Raw genomic sequence first — 17,459 nt, forward strand, 5'->3', positions numbered from 1 at the left:
TCTCGTATCGTGCAGTGGATTAGCGACGAAGTATCGATAAATCTTTGTAACATAGAACGACCACACTTTACATCAAACCTCACTTTACGAAAAATATTTCGTCTATGAAATTTCCGAAATAGTATTGACGTAATGTACAGCTAAATGTTATAACTGTATCTACTACGCAGTCTGAACCGAGAATGCAATCCGTGAACGATACTGCACTTGCAATTTACAAAGTTCATCACAGGAAGTTTCTCGTCCATCGATTTGCCATGAAACATTAACAAGAATGTATTCTCTGTAATCGAACGTAATTATAGGGCGATACGACTGTTCCTACCAAACATCGTTCAATTAAATACGAACGCAAGGAAACTGGCAACGTGATTACAGACTACGGTATCCTGATATCGTTCTGTAATCTTATGGAACCCTAGATCGGAAATATCCCAACCATACGATGGGTCTCAAACGAAAGCTATTTGGTATATTCAAAATTGCACGTTTACGTCGTCGATGTCGAACTTCGAAGTTCGAAGCAAAATTGTGGCCTAAGAGGTTTGCGCAAGAAGATGGACGAGTTTACGATGGATCGGGGGAAACTGAGGGATATTACGCCGAACAAGCATTTGAAAATTAGCTTGTCGATGATTTACTATATGGGCATGTGGCCCATGGGAGTCAAATATCAATGCTTATACGGTCTGTACACGGTCTTCAGCTTCCTTTTTATGTTAGGTATTTTGCTTGCCGCTGAAATTGCCTACCTTGTCGTGTGCTGGGGAGACATGGCAAAATTAATCGCAGGTGCAGCTATGCTCATGACAAACGTTACACACGCTTGCAAGGTTCGTACGACCGAAACACGTTTGTGACAAAATTTCTACTTGAATCGACTCGAGGCTCTTTAACGGTAACGAATTAGTTGCTTCGCAAGCCGTTGACTCTGAGGTCAATTTCCGGTCAATCGTTGGCGCCCATTTATACGAATTCGTTTAGTTCTCTTTCGATGCAAATAAATCGTCGTCCATTTTTATTTATCTCTACGTATTACGTTTATTGCGCAGGTGGTATTTATTCTTTGCCGATATAAACGTATTCAAAATCTCATAGACATAACGAAAAGCAAAATGTTTAGCCGCGATAACGTGAAACACAGGCACATCGTGACGCATTATACTTGGAAAGGAATCTTCCATCACATTGCCTATCAGAGCTTCGGCGGTATGGCTGTACTTTGTTGGGGCATCACACCGTTTGCTGATCTACTCGCTGGTAGAACCAAGAAATTGCCAATAGAAGGATGGTATCCCTTTGACGTAACAATTACACCAGCATTCGAGATTACTTGTTTACATCAAACTGTAGCAGTCATTATCTGTTGCTTCAACAACGTGGCGATAGATACATTGATAACGGGCTTAATCACAATCGCTTGTTGCCAGTTGACACTTTTAAACCGGAACATTACACTGATAAACAGTGAAACGAAGAAGTTAATCGTTCCGAAAGATACCATTGATGAAAAAAAATTCACGGAGCAGACTGGCGATAAATCGTACGAGGATTTGAAGCTTTGCGTCGAGCACAGTAACATGATATTTAAGTGAGTCTAAAAATAACGATGAGGATTTCTTTTCAGGATGCAATTTTAATTACTTGAACCTGTTCCTGAATTATTTACCATTTCCAGTTTCTCGAAAGAAATCCAGAATATATTCGGTACCGTGATATTCCTTCAATTTTTAGTAAATTGTATTATTATCTGTTTAATAGCATTCAATATAACACAGGTATATCGTATACGTTAATAATCCATTTTCCTGAAACATGATATCGCACGTCACGTTTGTTGCATTCGCAGATGAAAGTTTACATTCCATCTGTACTTTTTGGCATGGTAATGTATATGTGCTGTATGACGTACCAAATCTTTATATACAGCTGGCACGGCAACGAATTGTATCTTCACGTACGTAATTGCTCTGTAACATCCATTGATTCTAAGCAAAAGTGATTCTGCCCAAGAATCGCATTTACAGAGCGCAAATGTAATTTTTGCCGCCTATTCAAACGAGTGGTGGCATAGCACTAAGAACTTCAAGCAAGCCATACAAGTCATAATGATAAGGGCTCAACAACCCCTCATTTTAAGCGCTGGAAACATCATGGAGCTATCTGTGCAAACTTTTGTTCGTGTACGTGTTCGTACTTGTAATATTTCGAATTGCACTCCTATTCATTAACATTTCCTTTTAGATCTTGCGCATGTCGTATTCCATTTTTACAGTTTTGCAAACTTCTACAGACATGTGAATTCGTTCTGAAGCATAAGAAGTTTATCGTAGAAAAATATTAAAAAAATGTATATTTACGTAAACGTTGGTAAACATATTACATTTCTGTTGATATCGTAAATAGTACAATATAAACTTTATATTCGCCTAGAAATATAAAAATATATTTTTCCAATGTTTTCGTCATTGTATATAATGTATCAAAAATATAAACGTGAAAAGATACTCAATAACGAGCAATTTATCAATATTGATTGATTTTTAATTGCACAATTCCTATTTATTCTCGCAAGCCATGATTATGAATTATTAGAGAGCTTCCACCATTATAGCTATTCCTTGACCTCCGCCGATGCAGGCAGAGCCAATTCCTAATTTGCCACTCTTCCGCCTTCTGTAAGAGTAGTAAATCATTATAATTAAGATCATAACTAACGCGTGAATATTATAATGATTTTGTACAATATCAACATACCTGAGCTCATGTACCAAGTGTGCAGTAATTCTACTGCCAGATGCAGCCAATGGATGTCCAAGAGCAATAGCACCGCCGTCCACGTTTAATTTATTCATATCTAAGTTGAGATCCTTAACACACGCTAGTGTCTGAGCTCCGAAAGCTTCGTTAATCTAATTGAAAAAAATATGGTTGATTATTTTTTTAACTTACATTAAAAAGTGACTAGATAAAATATATTTCGAAACTTTTACCTCGACAAGTTCCATATCATCGAGCTTCTTATTAGTGACATTCAGAAGTTGTTTGATGGCTGGTGCAGGTCCAATTCCCATAATACTAGGCTCTACACCCACAACTGTGTAACCTACTAAACGCGCCAGTGGTGTAAGGCCTTCCGATTTAACGGCTTCCTCGCTGGCTAGAACAATAACTCCTGCGCCATCACAAATGCCCTGTAACATGAAATGATATATTTAGAAGATATAAAGTTACATTATAATATATTAGGATTAATTTCAAAGAAATATGATGTAACACACCGACGCGGAACCTGCTGTGACTAAACCGTCCTTCTTAAAAACAGGAGCTAATTTGGTTAGACTCTGAAGAGTTGTTTGAGGACGTGGATGCTCATCCTTGTCAACCACAACATTTTGTTTCTTCACTTTCACCGTTACAGGTGCAAGTTCCTCTTTGAAACGACCAGCATCGTTAGCTGAAACAAGCAAAGCTTACTTAATATTTTTATCTAAATAAGAGTTTTGTCCATCTCTGATAGCGGACGATTACCAGCTTTCCAAAGCTGTTGACTTCTTAGAGCAAATTCATCGACTTCTTCTCTTTTTAAACCATATTGAGATCCAAGCTTTTCTGCAGTCATGCCCATGGGTAAATTGCAGTAAGTATCTGACAGTCCAACCCATAAACTATCTTCAAATTCATACTTTTGCCCTAAAACTGTACCAAAACGGACGTTTCTTACAACGAACGGAGCTTGACTCATATTTTCTGCACCTCCTGCTACAACCACTTTGGACTCCCCTGTTAAAATATTCTGAAAGTAATAAACATCAAGTTTTATCATACTTACCATGTAGAAATTTATACAGGGTGCTCGGCCAGCTCTCGGAAAAATTTTAATGAGGGGTTCTAGAAGCCAAAATAAGACGAAAATCAAGAATACCAATTTGTCGATGGAGGCTTCGTTAATAAGTTACTAACGTTTAAAGTTCCGCCAGTACTGAATTTTTTTCTCGAAAATGCGTAGAAATTCGGGGGTATGTCTATTGACCAAAAATGATTGTAATCGACCCTCACAACCGAAAATAATTTTTCCAGAATGATTTGAAACTTTTCAATTTCGTCGAAAAATTTAGGCGCCAAATTAGATTTTCGGTAAGGAATTTTTTTCTCGAAAGTGCGTAGGATTTCGGAGGTATGTGTAATGACCAAAAATGATTGTAATTAACCCCCGTAACCGAAAATATTTTTTTGAGAACGATTTGAAAAATTTTTTTTTCGCCAAAAAATTTCAGCACCTTTCCGATTTTTTTTCTCGAAAGTGCGTAGGATTTCGGAGGTATGTGTAATGACCAAAAATGATTGTAATCGACCCCCGCAAATGAAAATAATTTTTCCAGAACGATTTGAAAGTTTTTTTTTCTGTCGAAAAATTTCACACCTTCTCGAATTTTTTTCTAGAAACTGGGTTGGATTTCGGGGGTAGGTCTATCCACCAAAAATGACTATAATCGACCCTCACAATCGAAAATAATTTTTCCAGAACGATTTGAAATGTTTGTTTTCCGTCGAAAAATTTAGGCGCCAAATTGGATTTTCGGTAAGGAATTTTTTTCTCGAAAGTGCATAGGATTTCGGAGGTATGCGTAATGACCGAAAATGATTGTAATCGACCCCCGCAACCGAAAATAATTTTTCCAGAACGAATTGAAATTTTTGAATTTAATTGTTAACTTTTTAACGAAGCCACCATCAACATACTGATATTCTTGTTTTTCGTCTTATTTTGGCCACTAGAATCCCCCATTAAAATTTTTCCCAGGGGTGGCAGAACACCCTGTATTTAATTATTTAAGTTGTTAATGCCATAGTATTATGTAAATTCATACCTGTGCCCCATTGACTATCGACTGAAATCCAGAACCGCATAATCTGTTAACTGAAAATGCTGGTTTCTCCAAAGGTACTCCAGACTTCAATGCAGTGTGACGTGCCAGCATGCCTCCATCACTGGATGATAGCTGCAAATAAATAGTTGTATGTACACATTAATTAAAAAACGAACATTCTATGGTTTTAAAAAATTAATTCATAAATTTGATAATTATATACGTACAGCAAATACATGACCAAAGACAACACTGTCTACTTTTTCAGGTTTTAATCCTGCAGATTGTAAGGCAGATGTTGTAGCAACCACTGATAAATCAGTTGCAGTTTTATTGGTAAATACACCACCCATTGTACCAAATGGTGTACGCTTTGCAGCAACAATAAAAATACCTACAAAGGACAAGGTATAAATACATCAGTTTTGCACACATTAGATTACAATATTAATCTTAGATATAAACATGTTTTGATGCATGGTTTCATAATTGTTTTCATGGTTTTTTTTTTATAAGAAAATGATTAATTTTAACTTCTATATGCAACGAATGAGAACCACTGGCTCGAGACAACAGTTCCGAGTTCAAAGGTCAAAAAACAAATTTACAAGAACTATTAAACCTACAAAGATTGATATAACTAAAAATAAACGGAAACCTTGAAACTTTTACAGATTAAAATATTCGCGTGTAACGATATGTACATCGTTCCATTTCATTCTGTTATCAAATGCACGTGTGGTTAATTGGTTAATTTCTAATTACATTAACATCATATAAACTATGTTCTTTTTAAATATTTCAGCATGTCGATAAATTCGAACTATATTTTTATTATAAAATTTACAAGTATGTCCCACTCGTTTTCGTGAATATAATGTAATTTCCAAAATGTATCAAATATTTCGCTGTACGCTAAATTCGTTTTATCATTGTAATTAAATAATTGGGAAAAATTTAATGCAATTCGAAAACAAATAATCACTTGACAAGTGAAGTGACAATGTTTGCTTATTAAACGTAATGTATCAAATAAAAAAAGTCGAACCGAAAATTAAGCAACGATTGTTATTTTTATACAGTGACTGTATAAGAGGTTTTACATACCTTTCGTTACAACGGACATTGTTGTAGCAAAATTGTTACAACAATCGAATCAGATAAACGTAATGAAAAGTTCTAAATGATACGTTCCAGGCAACTACTCTTTCGGTATGTAGAGATTGCTTTTATTGGAATCCGTATATACTATATTACGAAGTCAGAGTGGGGATCACTTCAGTGACGCATCAATTTATTTATCCAATACAAATACATGATTTTTCATTTTTGGAATGGTATTGTTTATCGTAATTTCACGTTACAGAATACAGATATCTTTTTTCTTATAATAAACGATATTACAAATATCGATAAATCATTCGTAAAATTACATTTTAACTTGAAATTAATAACCAAGTACACAGTACATAAAATATATTTTTCAAAATCTTTTATTTCCATTCTCCTCGTTAAAAACATTATCCATTATTTTCTGTAATACGTTTCTTATTTTGTAAATTCTTTAAATTAAACATTACAAAAAGCATAAAACTATTATCCTTGCATTACTAGTTTTATCGTAGATAGATCGCACGTTGTGATTGCACTGTTCGAGCATCGAAAATTCTTCCTTTAAGTTTCCTTGTTCCTCCTTGTACAGTTATTAATGAACGTTCGATAATGATAACAAAACTTATTTAGATTATAGAAAACCTGAATAAGATAAAGTAATATAAAAGCAATATAACAGTAATAAAACATTTCCTTTAGAATTGTCTTTAACAAAGTGAGAAAAATCCAGCACGTTTGGCACACCTTGTTTTATTAATCAAATATTTTGATCTATTATCAGTTATCATGTATACGTTCTTATGTCATAAGGATCACCGAAATCTGCCTGTCTCGCCCATTCCACTCCCTATTCAAATAAACGAATTTACAATCACTTATCATAAGCTCGTTTCAGCGATCTACACAAACTTCTACTTACTTCGAGAAAATGCCTAAACATTTCCTGTGCATCTTGTTCGGATGAAAAGATTGCTTTCAAAGTATGTCTCGTTGGTGGTTCTAATGCACGATCGATCGACGTCCAAATACATTCTTTTCCACACACCTTAAAAAAAAAATAGTAAAATTTTCAACATCACAACCATGCGAGAATTGTTTTTTTTTAATAGGTCGATAAACATAATCAATATATTTTCACCTCCATCTCAGTGTTCAGATAGATCGCCGTATTGCTTACAATTTCATTTGTCTCGTCCGATTTTACTATTATACTTCCAATAAAATTATCGGAATCATAATAAATCAGAAAATTTCCTACAGCCACGAGCTTCCACTTGGTTTCCTCGCTTGTTCTGGTAAGTAAAGTTGCTCTTTTTTCAAAAACGGTTAAATAGTTATGATTATCACCTTCGTCTTCTTCCTCTTCATATTCTTCTTCGCCTTCTATTTCGTCAACGTCTTCAGTTTCCTCCTCTTCTGGTTCTTCTATTACTGGCTCATCTTCAGTAACTTTCTCACCTGCATTTATACGAGTTTTATAGCAAATGCGTATTGTTACCTCTAACGTCACAAACGAGTTCAAAGGGTTAAATTTTATTTACGACAAAGCATAAAACAATTACATCCTTACATGCCTGTTTCTTTTCCAAGAAACGTGGGAATTATACGAAAATAAAAATATCACGACCACTTATCGCAATTATGCTGAAATATATCGATCAAAAAATATTTTCTTAATATGACGTGGCATTTAAAAAAAAAATAACGAAACGTTCTTTAAAGCAGATTTTCATTCGACTTATTTTAGTAGCCAATTTCATCACAAATTATAATACTCTTAAATAATAGTACATTCTATAAGTAAAAATAAATCTACAATTAACAATGTTTAACGATAAAAAAATATACGTATTCTATATTATGTATGTTAATTATGATGGATATACATGTATCATGCAGCCAGAAGCGGTAATTATAAATTGAGGAAAGCATTATAAAAAAAAAACAGGTTTGCATCTTATTCCTTACGAATTTCGCTTAGCGTTTGTTGGATTTTGTCGATTGTATCCTTAAACTTTGAGGCCAATTCTGGATTCTTAAATTTAACTCCTAATTTTTCTACGGATGGTTGTTCTTCGGTATAATTCATGCCCGCCCATATCCATGTACGATCCGAAGTGGAAAGTCTGCTGAACTTTATATCCTGAGTAAGCAAAAGATTGCATACTACTTTATAAACTTGATCTCTACGCAACAATAATCTGTAAGTTCCATGTTCCGCATGGTGTAAAATTTTCATTTCTCCAACGCCTCTCTCTTTCCACTCACGCGTATCACTGTCATATCTGTACAATTTGGCTCTCTCGCAAAATACTGTAACATAAACACAATAATTTAACCACCAATGTGGACATTAAATATTTCCATGTTATCAGCGTCCTTTCATCAAGAAATTACTCGAACTCGTACCTTTTTCTTCATCTTCCTCTCCAGTCCGTACCTCGATAACATCGGGTAACGGTACGATGGGCTCAAAATGAGGATCGTGCTCTTGCTCGTTTTCGTTTTCGGCACACTCTCCTTCTTCGTTTTCAGCTTCTTTCCCTTGCGTGGCTTCTTTCGTTTTTTGGGCGGATTTACTGGTAGATTTAGAACCAAACACGGCCGATCCAGCGCCAGAGAAGGAGAAGTTCGGGTCTACGAAATAATTTTATTCTGCTATCACAGGGTTCGCCAAAAATTCCCCGTCGTCAGATTACTTCAAGCTACATACCTGTTTTAAATGCGTGCTGAGGTGCTTTGGCTGCCAAGGCCGAGAATGATATGTCGGCCGCCGGCAGGAAACTAATATCACTATCTTTTTGAGACTCACTTTCCAGCGTCGCTGGTTTCGTTTCAGAAATGTTTGTTATTATAGGACTCGAGATTCCGAAAGGTGATTCATTTGTACGCGCGCCGAAAGATAAATTAAGTGAAAATGGTGTGGACGTATTATCGAATACTGAATTAGTAGGCTTGGCGGACGTTCCAAACAGACACGTTGTGGTGTTTGTTAGAAATGGGGATGAATTACTGGTAGTGGTTTCAGGATTAGCTTTCGTTGAATATAACCCGAAAACCGGATTAGTCGTACCAAATACGGTCGTACCAATCGTGGTGGTTTTTGTTTGTGAATTAATATTATTTAAAAGTGTTGACTCGGAATTATTTGCACTAACATTGAAAGAACTAGTCTTAGGGAGAGCTAAAACATTCCTTCCCGCGCTCGAGTTGAACGGATTATCCAACACAGGTGTCCCAAACATGGATACCGAAGATGTCGTGGATATCGATGAATTAAAAGGAGACGATATAGTGGGTTCCGCTTGCCCTTGGGAAATAATAGGACTGCAGATTTTTAAATTTTCGGGTGCCAAAATATTTTGCTCGGTTGCAGGTTTCGGTATCTCGCCAATGGCAGGTTGACTTTGAGGCAGAATGATTGAAAAACCAGCAGTCTTCTTGTCGCTCAACGTTTTAGGATCACTGTTTCCAAACGATATAGCGGAGGGAATAGCTGTGGAAAACGAATTCATGGTAAATTGCGGTGTGCTTGTAGCGTGGGATCGTGACTTAAACATAGACAAAACTGTATTCTGCGTACTTGTATTAGTAGTTGAAACAGGCGTTTGGACAGATTCTGCGACGTTACTCGCTGTGGTGCTGGTGCTACCAATTTTCGGAGGAAACTGTATCGCAGACGAAATAGTTTTCGATACCGACGCCTCTGTTACAGAACTTTGATCTGGGAACAACGGTGCGCTTGGTTCTCTGCAACCTCTGCACCCAGAACAGTCTGGCTTTTGTTTGTACGCGTAAAAGTTTTCTGGTAGCTGTAATTTTATCGCAGCTTCTTTCTCCTCGGGCGTTACTTTCGCCTCGTAGAGAACTTCGATGTCTTGAGTCGGCGACGATTTAACAAACGTTTCTGCCTTCGACTCTGTCTTTGCCTCGCCGGTTGGAAAATCTTGCTCTCTCCTTGCATCGTCCATTACTTTCTTGAAGTTATTCGCGATATCAGAATTCTTGAAACGACACGCGAAAAGCGTGTGCCTGATCTCTCCTTCGCTGTAGTCGGCAGCAGTCCAGATCCAAGTCTTCTCGTCTCTCGGCTTTATTTCCATGGTAGGGAGAATGAAATGATTCAGACAGAGCTTCAAGATTTGCTCTCGCCTCATTATCAGTCTCAGTTTGCCCGTCTGATTGTGCCGTAATAATTTAATGTCCCCCAGGCCACGTTCTTTCCATTCGGCCGTCGACTTGTCGTACCTGAATAACTTCGCTCTGTGACTGTAAAGTATCTCTTCGTCCTCCTCGCCCGTCTTAACTTCGATTTTATCCGGCAGCGGAATTATCGGCGAGAAGTGGATATCGTCGCTCTCGACCACTTCCTCTTCGCTATTTTCACCGTCTTCGGGGGGCTTGGTCGACGACTTGGCCACAAAATTGAAACCGAACGCTTTTCCCGGCGACCCGAACGTGAACGGAGAGTCTTTGTTCGGCGGTGTGTTTGGCCTCTGTTGCATACCAAAAACAAATTTCGTATTAGAGGTATCTCCTTTCGTGTCGGGCGCGGACTTGGAATCGGTAGGAGCATCGGTAGACGGTGGTATTCGGAATGTAAATCCACTTTTATTCTTCTTATTGATATCTTGTGGTATACCAAAGGTGAACGAAGGAGTAGTTCCAGAGGTAGCGGTGCCTATCATAAAACCGTCTGTTTTTGGCTTTGGCGGAATGGATGGATCTTTCGGCGTGTCACAGGCAACGCAATAATTATTCCCGATTGTGTTGACGATTTCGCAACAGTTGCATTTCCACGAGCCGGGAGGTGGCTTAAACATTTGTGAAAGCGGTATCTGATTCGTGGCGGTGTTGGTGGTCGTGACCGTAGGTGTGCTTTCTTTGCTGGTTGCAGACGGATTCGGTGTTTTACAAGCTACGCATTCCACGCTCGACGCCGTGTTTTGCGTGTAACAAGCGTCGCAGTTCCACGAGCCCGGCGGCGGTTTGAACATCTCGGCCAAAGAAGGTTGCGTTTTACTCTTTTGCACGTTCTTGGTCTTTTCCTGTTTTTTTAGACTTTCGGCAGGAACGCAATCTTTTACCATTTTCTGCTGGTTGCTGGTGACCGTATTATAGAATTTAGACGCCTGAGCGGACGTCTTAAACGTCGCTGAAAACATTCCCGTTTTATTACCCGGTCCATATTGTATGGTCCAATTGACGGCTACGTTGCTACCATCCTTGATCGTAAATGGCGTCTTACTTAGAACACTGTAATTATAGCAAACCTTTGAACCGTTCTGTTCTGTCATTAGCAATCGAATCCTACCGGTTTTTGAATTCCACAAAGCCTTCAGCTGCCCGGTACCTCTATTCTCCCACTGTTTGGTATCGTTATTATAATACTGAAGACTCACTTTGTTCTCGACCAACGCTTCTTCGTGTTTGGTTGTCACATTCGTGTTTTCGATGCCTACGCAACCAGTCGTGTTTGGCGCAGGTGCATGCGGCCGTCTCAGCGAGGGCTGAGAAACGTTTGTAGAAACGGTCGTGCTGACGGCAGGAGTCGACGTTGTTGTAGCTTCCAACCGCGGTGCGGTTGTCTTTGCAAACGAGAAGGTGGACGCTTGAGAAGTCGGTTCAGCGACCGTGCTTTTCGTCGTTGCTGCCGTAGAACTTTCCGCGGTCGTTACAGCCTTGTTAAACGTAAATCCGGCAAACGGACTACCCTCGGTTTTACTAGGACCTTTCGAGGATTCGGTAGTAACCACCTTTTGAATAATCGGCGTCGAATTAAATGAAAATCCACCGATAACCGTCGGCGTTGGATTGCTTTTCGATTTATCCAACAAAGTTTCCGACGTTGCAGTTGTTTCAGCGGGTTGCTTCTGACCAACTTGCTGTTCCAAAGACTTTACTTCCTTTTTCTCGACGTTACTTGTAGTTGTGTTGGCTTTGGTCAATGGTTTCTCAGCGCTCTCGACAGACTTTTCAGGGGATCGAGGGAGACTTGCTTTAGCTTTATCGAAGTGTTCTTTAAAGGAAGCACCTTCCTCCACAGTTTTAAACGTAATGCAAAACATTTCCAGTTTTAATTCCCCCTCTGCGAAATCTTGCGCGACCCAAACCCAGGCGTTTTCATTGTTCGATTTGGCAGTCAATTCCATATTCGGCGACAGGTAATGATTGGCGCATACCTTTAACACTTGTTCCCTGCGCATAAGCAAACGTACCTTTCCTTCCTCGTTTCGGAGCAATTTCACGTTACCGACGCCACGTTCTTTCCATTCGTTGCCCACGTAACGGAATAGTTTCGCTCTACCGCAAAACAATACCTCCTGATCTTCCTCTCCTGTGGTGACCTTCACCTCTGCAGGCAAAGGTATGATAGGAACGAAATCTGGTATTGGATCGTGTTCGTAATCTGAACTGTTCGGTGAACCGACCGAGCAAATGTTAGTGTTATTATCTGTCTTTGACGCCTCGTTCATGGAAATATTCGCTGGCGTGGTCGTAAGAGTGGCTGCCAAGGGCGGAAGATTAACTGTCGTTGGTATGGTAATTTGAGAAGGCATAGAGATCTGGTAACAGTGAGGAACGGACTGTTCCATCGTGGCCGATGTAGAGATGCTTCCTTGTCTGAAATGTGGAGGAATGGTTACGCTAAGCGTTGGCTGAACGACCGGCGCTGTAGTCGGGAGAGTATCAGAAGTGGTAATAACAACGTTAACCGGTGGAATTTTATTCACAGGCGCGTCCTTTATGGTCGCCTCGGTTTTAGCCATTTCCGCCTTTTGAAGCAGAATTTGCAACGACTGATTCGTCGGCGGCATCAGATCCGGCATCTGAGTTGGCAATCTCGTTGTAAACAGGCTTTGTTGAAGTATATTTTCTGGCATTTTTGACCTGGTGTTAGGATAGAGGACTGGCATTGGGTAAACATTTGGTGGATACAAAGAAGGAATAGGTTGCGCGTTTGGATCTGCAAACGACATGGCACCTGGATAATAGCCCTGAAACGCAGTAGTCGAAGGATAAACCAATTGAGAATACGGATGCCTGTGCGTCGTTTGAAACATATTTCCAGATATCGTGGACGTGGGGCCCGATTGATTCGCATTGTAATTCAAGTCGTTGTAATCCTCCTCGCTTAAGACGCATAAATCTTCCTCTAGATTGGGATTAACGTTGATCGGCTGAGTACGTTGACGTTGCATATCTTTTCGCAGTTCGCTCACTTCTTTCGTCAACTCCTCGACTTTCTTCAATATAGTTTTATTGTGCTCCACTATCGACTGTATCATACTATCCTTTGCATGAAGCGTTTGATTGATCGCGCGAATTTGAGCGTCTAGACGCTCGGGACTCGGACGCGCTTCCGAACGATACCGTGACAAATCCATTAGGTCTTGGTGTTGCGCTCTGTAAGGCGTGCTAGACTGTTTCGGGATTCGATGAGTATTCTTTTGCGGCGTACTGAGCATATTGCTCGAGGTATTCAATACTGTAAACGTTGGTAACGCCAAGTTCGCATTTGGTTGATCCGCAACACTATGTGCTGAGGAATAGCTTTCATCCGACATCCCGTCATATTCGTTTCTACTCAAGTCGCCCTGCGATTCGTCCGGATCGATTCTTTTCAATTTATTTTCTATATCGACGATGTGCAAGGAAAGCTGCAAATTCAACGGATGTTTCGGATTCGTTTCCGGGCTACGCAGCCGATCTAATGTCAGATAAAAACATTCTCTAGCTTTCGAAAGCATAATGATATGCTGCGATCTCATTTCGGATGTCAAGCTTTCTTTCGGCATGGAATTAACGATTTCGTCCGCAAGCGTCTGGTACACCTGCCCTTGCTGGAACGAGGCCTCCGGGCATTTCAATGCCTGCAGTGCATCGATCGCTTTCTCGTACTGTTTGTCGCGCACGAAACGCTGAGCCAGGAACAATTTACCTTCTTCCAGAGCTTTGATCAACTCCGAATTGTCCATTTCTTTTCCTTGATAATTGAAGAACTTCGAACTGGTTACACGAAGAATTTGATTATTCTGCAGCCTCTCGAGAAGCGGAATCGCATTTGACCAATACATCTCGTAGCGTGCCTCCAGACTCGATATATCACCATTACCTGGATCTGTTTCCTTTAACACTTCTGCTCTATGGTGAAATATTCGTGCCAAATGAACTAGAAGAGCAGGGTGCAATCCATGATTACCGATACAGCGAACGGCTTCCAGGCCTCGCTGTAACTCCAATCTTATTTCTCCAAGATCCTCGTTCAGTGGCGTTTGTTTGTCCATCGAGTATACTTTGTAAGCACAGGACCACCACTTTTCTTGAACGCAAGTACAAAGGGTGTTCGTAAGGTCCACCGGCAATGTGGGCAGTTTTTCAAAATTCATGAACCCGCTTAGTCGTTCTTCGATCACCGTAGAAGCGCACAAGATCGCTGCGTTCAAAAATGCGTCGATATCGAGACGACTTAAACTATCGGGGGCTGCTTGACTTAGATTGAAAACGGAAAATTGTAGCTCACAGAACACGCGCGACGTTTGATTTGGGTGAGGTCCGTCATCTTTCTTGTTACGAGGCCAACTCCTTAAACCAAGCCAAACTTGATGGTGCAGCGAATCTGGCCATACTTCCTCCGAGATTTCGTCGAATCGTTTTAATTCGTGATACGAACATAGACGTAATGGTGGATTTGAATGGGAGGAATTTGCAAAGTACGACTTCGCTTTGCCATCTTGACACAATCGACCGATAAAAATCCTCTGATAAACGCGTTCACGCCACGAATTCGTGCAAAACTTATCGATTTTATCCAACAACTTTTTAGTATTGTCTCGTGCATAATCTTGAAGCACATGACCAGACTGACTACATCTATACGATCCTTCTCTGTACCATACGTGAATTTGATTCTTAAGTCGATTCTTTAAATGCATAGTCCATACAGCAGTGGGATCTATAGGCGTTACGTGTAATGCGGTTAAGAAAAGTGGTGCACACAAACGTCCAGCTTCGGACCAACTGTCTTCTCCCATTTTAGTTTTTCGTAAAAATAAACATGCTAAATGAAAATGTAACTGTCCCCACATGTGTAATAACATGTTTTCGATAAAAGTAGGATGATTGGTGATGTTTCTTGATTTAAATTCGGTTAAACCCTGATCAAAACTGAAATATAAATATTTTAATTAAATGACATTACGTATTAAAAAATCTACTTTTCGGAGAATTAATTCAGAATTGAAATCCTTCTTACTTGAATACTGCTTGCGTAGCATCTGACATATTTTTTATTATATTACCCTGCTCTTTCAAGCAAAGTGCTGCATATCTTTCTAAGACAGAAATATAGAATATCCAGAATGTCCAATCTGACTGTTTACTCGCTTTACACTCTAAAAGTAATTCGCTTAACGACTGATACCAATCGATACTATTTCTGTGACTATGTTTTGCTTCGATTCCAGCAGCATGATTATACGCATCGTTTAGTCTATGATTTCCTACATAGTGCTTCAACAACTTAATTTGTAGGTGCACGTCGGTTTGTCTTACCGATAATTCAGCTAAAAACATATAAAGTATTTTTTTAATTTCAAGCAAGCTATATTCTATTGATTAACGCAAAATAAAAATCTCACTACATACAGGTAATAAGTTTTTCTAGATCTTCGTTGCTATTGTTTGATGTTTCTTGAGTTAACATTTTCTCCTTTAATTCAAAAACTATTGGATGATGTGGGAAGGTTTTGTCAGCTCTTTCTACCCAATATTTAATTATGTTCATATCTACCTTGACGTCCATATCAGTCAGTAGTTCGCAAACTAATTGACACAAAATAAAATATAAATGTAGAATTTTTAATTGTAAAAATAATATAAATTCAATATATTGTATTATACCTTTTAAAATAAGATCATCTTGCTTCGGTTCTAATTCAAGAGATATTTTATATTGCATAAAAGCTGCCTCCTTTTGTTTTAAAGCTTCAAGGGCTTGTCCCAATAATTTATAAGCACCTGAACATCTGTTTCGTACTTCCAAATAATTAAAAATATATTTTTTTGCGGATTCGTAATCCCCAACGTGATAGTATAGCTTTGCTATGTTATAACATCGAAGATTTTTCTACAAATTAATATAAAACAACATGTATAAAGACACGCATAGATACAATGTTTTATTATACTGTTTACCAAATCTACTCCATATATATGCACGCTTTTATAAAATATAATAAATCCATGTTTCATGCGTTATGGATTCAAGAATAAAAATAAATAATAAGATGGAAAGTTATATTTTACCAAATATTTTTAAATCGAATTTCTATACGATAAGCAAAAAATCGTTAAACCGTTAAATAGAGGTTAATACACGTATGTGTATGGATCGTTTTCAGAAACGAGTCAAGGTCTTCGGTACTACACAATACACTCAACATTAGATAAAAGCTATTATACGTTAATATTTATATGAACTTCATTCAGTATATAAATAAAATTGTAACAGAGACGTCAATAAACAATCGACTATAACGCAATGACTCGTAATATCCGGGAATGTTTGGCAGTAACGACTTTGTCGTTAAAAAATAACCTTACCTCCTCCGGACTTTTAAGCTTAATAAAAATGTCTTTCACGTGTCGGTCAACATCCTTCTTCGATCGAAACATTATTGGAGATCAGTTTGAAGCTTTCTTCGGCTCTCACGTGCGATATTAATAGTCAATATTCGACTAAAATGAAATTACAAACACGATTATATGGAGTGAACTCCACGATACAAGTTCCCTCATACCACAATTCTCTTTCAAACGATCTCAGCGAAATCAGGCATGCCAACTCACTGCCGCCCTCTGAAACTGCATTTTGAATTATACAATTTTATAACATTTCACATAGAGACAAGATGCTTACGGTACAACGAATTTTGTTTTATTCTTTTCTAAATTAAAATCATTGCTGTAAATTGAACATATCTCGCTTAAATTTTCACACATCGAAAATCGATGTTGTATCATTAAGAGCAATCAATGTGAAGTTGTAAGTGAAATTCAAAATATAAATATAAAAGCAGGCAGCCAACGTAAGATCTGAACCGTTTCCGTTAATGGCAACCGGTACTTATCATGCGCATCCAAGCCTTCGATTGCAAAATGGTAAAGAACTTTTTGGTTTCTCTCCGTGCAAGGAGTTTGCATGTATCGATTTGGTCCATTATTTGTAAACATCCTGTACAGCGAATGGCGCGCTACAGTTGGAAATTATTCGCGTTACAACCGGACATAGTAGCCAATTACAAAATCTTAGGTTATCAAGAATCGAATCAAACTCGTGTTTTATTAGGCGTAAATGTTGTTTCCGCGATACTTTTTCGAGCCTGTTTTTCGTAGAACAAATATATGCGCAACCTTTCGCTACTTTATCTGCGAAACGTTATCGATCTTGTCGTTCGTCAAATTTAAAAATGT

The 17,459-nt window shown here is 38.6% G+C and overlaps 3 protein-coding genes across 5 annotated transcripts; 1 reads left to right on the forward strand and 2 right to left on the reverse strand.

Annotated features, from left to right (window-relative positions):
* The first annotated feature begins 396 nt into the window (after nt 1–396).
* On the forward strand, nt 397–2,343 carry LOC143351734 (odorant receptor 10). Its single transcript, XM_076783574.1, has 6 exons — nt 397–833; nt 1,053–1,591; nt 1,679–1,778; nt 1,850–1,957; nt 2,028–2,183; nt 2,245–2,343. The coding sequence occupies exons 1-6, from the start codon at nt 558–560 to the stop codon at nt 2,299–2,301; spliced, it is 1,236 nt and encodes a 411-aa protein (XP_076639689.1). The 5' UTR covers nt 397–557; the 3' UTR covers nt 2,302–2,343.
* Nucleotides 2,337–6,124, reverse strand: Yip2 (yippee interacting protein 2). The gene is made up of 8 exons (XM_076783575.1): nt 5,979–6,124; nt 5,099–5,265; nt 4,872–5,003; nt 3,532–3,796; nt 3,282–3,457; nt 2,994–3,194; nt 2,758–2,912; nt 2,337–2,676 (listed from the first exon to the last, which is right to left on the reverse strand). Exons 1-8 carry the CDS (start codon nt 5,995–5,997, stop codon nt 2,592–2,594), a joined length of 1,200 nt encoding a protein of 399 aa, XP_076639690.1. The 5' UTR covers nt 5,998–6,124; the 3' UTR covers nt 2,337–2,591.
* Nucleotides 6,125–6,240: 116 nt separating this feature from the next.
* LOC143351732 (E3 SUMO-protein ligase RanBP2) lies at nt 6,241–16,779 on the reverse strand. 3 transcript variants are annotated; one of them, XM_076783572.1, is made up of 11 exons: nt 16,590–16,779; nt 15,888–16,113; nt 15,633–15,809; nt 15,241–15,550; nt 9,568–15,152; nt 8,698–9,480; nt 8,394–8,621; nt 7,953–8,297; nt 7,123–7,442; nt 6,904–7,029; nt 6,241–6,831 (listed from the first exon to the last, which is right to left on the reverse strand). In XM_076783572.1, the coding sequence occupies exons 1-11, from the start codon at nt 16,659–16,661 to the stop codon at nt 6,769–6,771; spliced, it is 8,235 nt and encodes a 2,744-aa protein (XP_076639687.1). In that variant the 5' UTR covers nt 16,662–16,779; the 3' UTR covers nt 6,241–6,768. The 3 variants fall into 3 exon arrangements, with proteins under 3 accessions (XP_076639687.1, XP_076639686.1, XP_076639685.1); XM_076783571.1 differs by having other exon boundaries at nt 6,241–6,626; nt 6,729–6,831; nt 8,698–15,152; XM_076783570.1 differs by having other exon boundaries at nt 8,698–15,152.
* Between the last annotated feature and the right edge of the window lie 680 nt (nt 16,780–17,459).

The sequence above is a fragment of the Colletes latitarsis genome, chromosome 2 (assembly GCF_051014445.1).
Source record: "Colletes latitarsis isolate SP2378_abdomen chromosome 2, iyColLati1, whole genome shotgun sequence".
NCBI lineage: Eukaryota > Metazoa > Arthropoda > Insecta > Hymenoptera > Colletidae > Colletes > Colletes latitarsis.

What these genes read in the sequence shown, in the direction of transcription:
- LOC143351734 (XM_076783574.1), top strand. Translation starts at nt 558, where the DNA reads ATGGACGAGTTTACGATGGATCGGGGGAAACTGAGGGATATTACGCCG. An exon ending in CACAGTAACATGATATTTAA is followed by an intron (nt 1,592 to 1,678) that starts GTGAGTCTAAAA and finishes TACCATTTCCAG; the next exon opens with TTTCTCGAAAGAAATCCAGA. An exon ending in GCAACGAATTGTATCTTCAC is followed by an intron (nt 1,958 to 2,027) that starts GTACGTAATTGC and finishes TCGCATTTACAG; the next exon opens with AGCGCAAATGTAATTTTTGC.
- Yip2 (XM_076783575.1), bottom strand. An exon ending in ATGATATGGAACTTGTCGAG is followed by an intron (nt 2,913 to 2,993) that starts GTAAAAGTTTCG and finishes TTTTTCAATTAG; the next exon opens with ATTAACGAAGCTTTCGGAGC. An exon ending in CACTTGGTACATGAGCTCAG is followed by an intron (nt 2,677 to 2,757) that starts GTATGTTGATAT and finishes CTACTCTTACAG; the next exon opens with AAGGCGGAAGAGTGGCAAAT.
- LOC143351732 (XM_076783571.1), bottom strand. Translation starts at nt 16,661, where the DNA reads ATGTTTCGATCGAAGAAGGATGTTGACCGACACGTGAAAGACATTTTT. An exon ending in GCTACGCAAGCAGTATTCAA is followed by an intron (nt 15,153 to 15,240) that starts GTAAGAAGGATT and finishes TTTATATTTCAG; the next exon opens with TTTTGATCAGGGTTTAACCG. An exon ending in TCAGCACGCATTTAAAACAG is followed by an intron (nt 8,622 to 8,697) that starts GTATGTAGCTTG and finishes ATTATTTCGTAG; the next exon opens with ACCCGAACTTCTCCTTCTCT.